This window comes from Microtus oregoni, unplaced genomic scaffold (assembly GCF_018167655.1).
Source record: "Microtus oregoni isolate MIOR12 unplaced genomic scaffold, Mior012 000023F_ref0000262, whole genome shotgun sequence".
In the NCBI taxonomy this organism is placed as follows: Eukaryota; Metazoa; Chordata; class Mammalia; order Rodentia; family Cricetidae; genus Microtus; species Microtus oregoni.
Genome location: NW_024543082.1, coordinates 5,374,945 through 5,381,304, shown reverse-complemented (window position 1 = coordinate 5,381,304; position 6,360 = coordinate 5,374,945). Strand labels below are relative to the sequence as shown.

General features: G+C 49.2%; 1 protein-coding gene across 1 annotated transcript in view; it reads left to right on the top strand.

The window, feature by feature from the left end:
- Nucleotides 1-1,718: 1,718 nt before the first annotated feature.
- The window catches only part of Parp14 (poly(ADP-ribose) polymerase family member 14), a 41,917-nt gene continuing 37,275 nt past the window's right edge, over nucleotides 1,719-6,360 (top strand). Inside the window, exon 1 of the mRNA XM_041672893.1 lies at nucleotides 1,719-1,905. Coding sequence (XP_041528827.1) covers nucleotides 1,719-1,905 — 187 coding nt within the window. The remainder of the gene's footprint in view (nucleotides 1,906-6,360) is intronic.

Here is a 6,360-nt window from a genome sequence, read left to right as displayed (position 1 = left end):
TCTTAGGTCTCCATCATTCTCATGCCACACAGTCATACATCCAGGAAAATCACCCATACACGTAAAATAATTTTTTAAGTTTCAGCTAATGGAGAGAGAACATGTGGAGCATATGTACAGGAGAAATTTCAGCTGTAAAGAAAAATAAAATTCGCCTTTAATCCCGGGACTTGGGAGGCAGAGGCAGACAGATCTCAATGAGTTTGAGGGCAGCCTGGTCTACAAGAGATAGTTCCAGGACAGGCTCCAAAGCTACAGAGAAACCCTATCTCGAAAAACCAAAATAAAATAAAAAAATAAAAATGTATTTAAAATAAGTAAACACATCAGATTATTGAAAACAAGTGCTTCTGGTGAAAGGTCTACAGGTCTTCATTTCTGTTCTTGTAGATTTTCTGTAGGTTTGATATTTTTCAAAATAAAAAAAAACCGAGGAGGAAAAAAAATATTTAAATCCAAGAAACAAACATAAAGACTTTCTGAGCCCAAACTCCCACCCCCACCACAGCCTGACTCCCCATCTTCCTGTTCAGTCACCTTCTGGGAAGGTCTGGCTAGGTTTGCAGCTTCTACTTCCTCCTTCTGTCAGACTTCAGGCCTCCCCAGACTCCCTGCCCTCTCTGTTTTCATCAGACTGGGCTTCCGGGCCCACAGAGGGCCAGCCCACCCTAACCCTGGAGTGGCAAAGCCTCTAACTGTCTCACACATCCGCTCATTGCATGTTGAGGAAACACAGTTCCCAGCTCTTCTCACCCCTGTCCCAGTCAGCCCTCTTCACTCCTGCTCTAGGATCCAGTCTCTTGCCCCACTCCAGACCGAACTTTTCATATCCGTCAGCAAATGCTGCCTTCAGTGGCAGCTTAGAGCCCACGTTTCCTCCAGGCCTCTCTGGAGTGTGCAGGTCGGCAGCCTTCTTTCTCCTGAGTCCACTCCAGCACCATGCAGCAGCCCCAGTGATTCTGGGCTTGTGAGTCACCACCCAGAGTCTCCCCTCCCCCAATCCTCTAAGGTCCTTTCTCAATAGCCCTTAGGCTTCAGGTGCTATGTCACCTGCCCATAAGCTCTTCTGTCTTTCCCTTAATTAGGCTCCGGCAACACCCGTTTACTGTCTTCTCTCCCGTGTCCCCACATCTGTGTCCCTTAGTTGCACACATGATCGGTGCTTAGCTCACATTCCTCAAAATTGGGAGTTTGTAGACACAGTTTTCACGGAAGAGAAAACAGACTTCAGAAGCAGGAAAAAGGCAGGTTAAATTCTGATGGGTGGTCCCCAAGAAAGCAGGGAGTATCCGGAGAGGACCATTTGTGAGCCCCTTTTCTTCTCTCATACAATGTGGATTTCAGATATACTGCAGTTATCCTAGGGATGGAGCAAAGCTCAGCTGTGGCTGGGGTGAAGTGCAGGCTGAGCCCCGCTAGGGAGCCAGTGTGAAGGTACACTGGAGACCAGAGTCCTGGGGACTGCCAGCTCAGGGGGATTGACTCACCTCTGTGGGGGCTGGAAAATAAAGAGGAGACTGGGAGTGCCCTAGGGTCCTTGGGTGTGTGTGGGAGTTTGGGAGTGATGCTTTATTCCAATTCGGGGTCAGCTAGGTGAAAATAGAAAGTAAGGACTCTGAGGAATTTCCAGGAAATGAAACCGAAAGAGAAGTTAACTCAAAGTAAACTCTGCGCAGCTTTAGGCGACCCAGCAATAGCGGTTTCGCAGGCCTGACAGGATGGCAGAGTCCGGGCCCTTCCCGCTGATGGTCGAGGGGTCTTGGGGCCTAGACCCCCCGAAGACCTTAATCAACAAGTTGCAAATGTACTTCCAGAGCCGAAAGAAGTCGGGCGGAGGGGAGTGCGAGGTCGTCCCACAGCCCGGGAACCCGGCAAGCTTCCTGGTGCTCTTTTCCCCGGAGGACGGTGAGAGGCTAAAAGGTCGAAAAGGGTCGCCCGGCGCGGGGTTCAGGCCACCGGTGCGGGGCCCAGAACTCTGAGCAGCGCGATGGGAGCGGGAGATCCTGGGGTCAGAATCGGAAGTGGCCAGCGCATCCAGGAGTGGCAGTTCCCTTGCTCTTCCAGGAGCTTCCTGGTGCTGTGAACCTTCCCGTGCTTTGCTTTTTCTTCCTTCCTTCTTTCTTTCCTTCTTTCTTCCTTTCCTTCCTTTTTAAAAATGTTTTTATTATTCAAGTGGTGCAGTTAAAGAATTAAGAATCTTGCAGAGTCTTGGGTCAGCTAGCGCTACTGAGTTCTACTAGTTGGGGGGTGGGGGACAATGTCTTTGGGAGGTGAGCTTGAGGAGGGAAAAGCCCCAGGGCTCTAGTGCCACAGCCTGGACAAAGTCCTTCTTTGTCCTTCTCCCCCAGGGTAGCCTGGAGTGGTTGTGGGCTTTGAGCTGGGGTAGGGGTTCCAGTGGAGGGTTCCCTCATGGCAGGAAGGCTCCAGAACCATTGAGCAGTTGAATGCTCCCCACTTCTGTCTGCAATCTGCAAGGGAAACCCAGCCTTGCTTGCTCAGGGTGGTGACTGCCCAGACCTGTGGCTCCAGGAAGGCCACCATTAGTTCCCTCCTGAGATATTTTTGTTTGTTTGTTTTTGTTTTAGGAGGCAGTTTCTCTGTAGCTTTTGAGACTGTCCTGGAACTTGCTCTTGTAAACCAGACTGGCCTTGAACTCGGAGGAATCTGCGTGCCTCTGCCTCCAGAGTGGTGGGATTAAAGGAGTGTGCCACTACCATCAGGCCCCACCTGAGGGGCAAGGAGGCCAAGGAAGCCAGGCTGTAGACTAGATAACAGCCCAACAAGGAGCCAAGAAGAAAAAATGAAAGAAAGAGACAGGTGTAGAAGGTATTGACACACGTTTTCAGAAAGCCAGGTCACGAGGCAGGAGAGACCTGCAGGGCGCTGAATGCCTCTGCAAAGCAAGAACCTTATTGATAGTCCTGGGTTGGATTTCACCAGGGTGGGCTCCACAGAGAGCTGACAGCAGAACCTGTTTTCTCATTTTCTCTTTCCCTAGAGCAGTGTGGTTCTCGACCTTCCTACTGCTACAACCCTATAATACAAACTGTGGAGACCCCAACATAAGCTTATTTTCATTGCTACTTCACAGCTGTATTTCTGCTACTGCTATGAAGTGTAATATAAATATCTCTGTTTCTGATGGTCTTAGGCTACCTCTGAGAAAGGACCTTTGACTCTCACAGGGGTCGCGACCCACAGGTTGAGAACCACCTCAGAGGATTAGAGGGTTTCCCAGGTTGATCCCAGCTGTCACTACCCCAGTAGACACAACCCTTATGGAGTGCATTCTTCTCTTGAGCTGTCTTCAAATGCCGGTCACAGGTTAGGGGTACAGACTACTGCATCCTGGTCACAGGGAGGGTGGGGGAACTAAACCCAGCCCCAGCTCTATTCTAGACACTTTAGTACAGAGAATGTGGGTGAGTGGGGAAGCATTTGCCACCAGCCCTCTGAGGTGACCGGGATATGCTGAAGTCTGAAAAATGTCTGTTGTTTATTGAGAGCCTCAAACCAACAAAATGGAGATCTCTAAGATACTGGTAGTTTAGTGACATACACATCAAGGGAAAGTATGGTTGTGAGGGTGCAGTCCCAGGTGTAACCTTCGCAGCAGGCCCTGGGCAGCTGAGGTGAAGGCTGGGCTCTCACCCCAGCTCAGCTTTCTCCCTCGAGGACTCCCAGTGCACAGCCCCCTCTTCTCCCAGTTGGCTCAGCTGATGCCTCTCATTGACTCCCAACACAGATGACTCAGAACACTAAAATGGAACATGGTTGCAGGCCAGTCTTTGGGGTGACTAGAACTTCTATTCACTTTCGGTTTCCTATTTGAGGCCCCACTTCCTCCTCAGCAGCAAGGCAGCTGGAATTTCCCAGCAGATTTACTCTGCAGTCCTAGGGCAGCAGCTTTCCTTTCCTGTAGAGGCCCCACCCTCCTTCACAGAAACACCCTGAGCAGGCATGAATTCATGTAAACCTACTCCAGCTGAGCAGTGCTACTGAGCCTACCAGTGCAGTAGTGTATACCAGTACCAACAAGGAGGTCTCACCTTTGTAGGTCAACTGGATTTGTGTACTGTTGAGTATATATGATTTTTCCCCCTTAGGACACTGAGCTATACTCTCAGACCAAAACTCAAATCCCTGTAACCCCATTTCAGGTGGACACACTTTCTTTTTTTTTTAATTTATTTTTTTATTAAAGATTTCTGTCTCTTCCCCGCCACCGCCTCCCATTTCTCTTCCCCTCTCCCAATCAAGTCCCCCTCCCTCGTCAGCCCAAAGAGCAATCAGGGTTCCCTGCCCTGTGGGAAGTCCAAGGACCTCCCACCTCCATCCAGGTCTAGTAAGGTGAGCATCCAAACTGCCTAGGCTCCCACAAAACCAGTATGTGCAGTAGGATCAAAAACCCATTGCCATTGTTCTTGAGTTCTTAGTAGTCCTCATTGTCTGCTATGTTCAGCGAGTCCGGTTTTATCCCATGCTTTTTCAGACCCAGGCCAGCTGGCCTTGGTGAGTTCCCGATAGAACATCCCCATTGTCTCAGTGTGTGGGTGCACCCCTCGCAGTCCTGAGTTCCTTGCTCGTGCTCTCTCTCCTTCTGCTCCTGATTTGGACCTTGAGATTTCTGCAGGTGGACACACTTTATCATACGTTCTAGTCCTAAATGGGCTCCTGTTTATTAAGTGAGGGCCTATGTATTCTTGTAATAAGGAACTCACCTTCTTAAAAAAAAAACTGTGGCTGGGCAGTGGTGGGGCACGCCTTTAATTCCAGCACAGGGAAAGCAGAGGCACGTATATCTCTGTGAGTTTAAAGACAGCCTAATCTACAAAGCAAATGCCAGGACAGCAAGGACTGTTACATAGAAACACCTTGTCTCTGAAAACCATGCAAACATACAGAAAAGATTTATTTGTATTGTATGTGTATGGGTGTTTGCTCTTTATATGTCTGTATACCACATGCATGCAGTGCCTGCAGAGACCACAAGAGGGCATCAGATCCCCTGGAACTGGACATACAGATGTCATAGGCCATTATGTGGGAGCTGGTAACAGAATCGGGGTCTTCTAGAAGAGCAGCCAGTGTTCTTAACCATGGAGTCATCTCTGTGACCCTAGAACCCACCTTCTTAAGTAAAACTGAACAGAGCTGGCTTGAGGTGGGCACAGGGGAGAGACTAGACGTCAGAATTTTGCCTCCTCCTCCCAGATTCACTTTCTGGATGGGAAGCACACAGTTATTGCCACCGTGGCTCTCTGGCAATCCTTGTGCCCATACACATTGCACACATCTAAGAAGAGACGGCCATGCGTGGATGCCTTGGATGGACTTCACCAAAGTCCAGGAAAAAGGAGGAATGTAATACAGAGGTACAGAACATTCTGTAACAGGCTTCAGACTGTTCACACAGAGGTCATCCTGAGGTCAGTCTTCAGTTCCCTCAGAAGCCGGTACAGCTTCTCTGGAAACTTCTGACTACTCATAGAGTAGAATTAGAGTCCCATGTTCCTTCTCAGATGGATTCTAACGTCTGTATCTGGGTGGACATCTACGTGAAGTCACTAGACCTACCGACTTCATGGTTGAGGTGGGAGAGCCATCATGTTTCCCTTTGTGACAGGCTCTGAGCTCATCAGACTAGCTGTCCATCAGAGAACAAGGGGACCCTAATGTCTTGCAGTAGCTGTGAACACCAGGTCTCTGGTATCTTTCTTCTTGACCTGTTTGCACCATCCTCTAGCTGGACACACCCTTCCTGTTCTTTTTGGTTCTCTATACTGGCCTTGCCCTTTCCTTTCATTTCCTGTTCTCCTTCGTTTTTGTTCTCTATGCTGGTAGGGGCCTTCCTGTTACTCTTCTATTCTCCATGCTGGCTATGCCCCTTCCTGTTCCTATTGGGTCTCTATGATGGCCGTGCTCCTTCCTATCCCTTTCCTGTTCTCTATGATGGCCACGCCCCACTGTTCCTTTCCTGTTCTCTATAATGGCCACGCTTCTCCTGTTCCTTTCCCCTTCTCTATGATAGTCACACCCCTTCCTTACTTTTCCTGTTCTCTATGCTGGCCACGCCCCTCCCTGTTCCTTTCTTGTTCTCTATGATGTCCATGTCCCTCCCTGTTCCTTTCTGCTTCTCCATGATCTGAGCGACACTGATTTTTCTCTTCTCTCTGGCTGCAGCTTCTGATATCACAGTTGACACTTTCATAGCTCTTTATGTGGTTGACAGCGTTCCTAGAAAATACTTTCAGTGGGGAACCTCTGCTCCAGAAGTGTTTAGTTCTTTATAGCCGCTCAGCTAGCCTGTGGGTGAGCTAGAAATCAAATGGCAAGTCTTTGGATTCTGTAGAGTTTCAC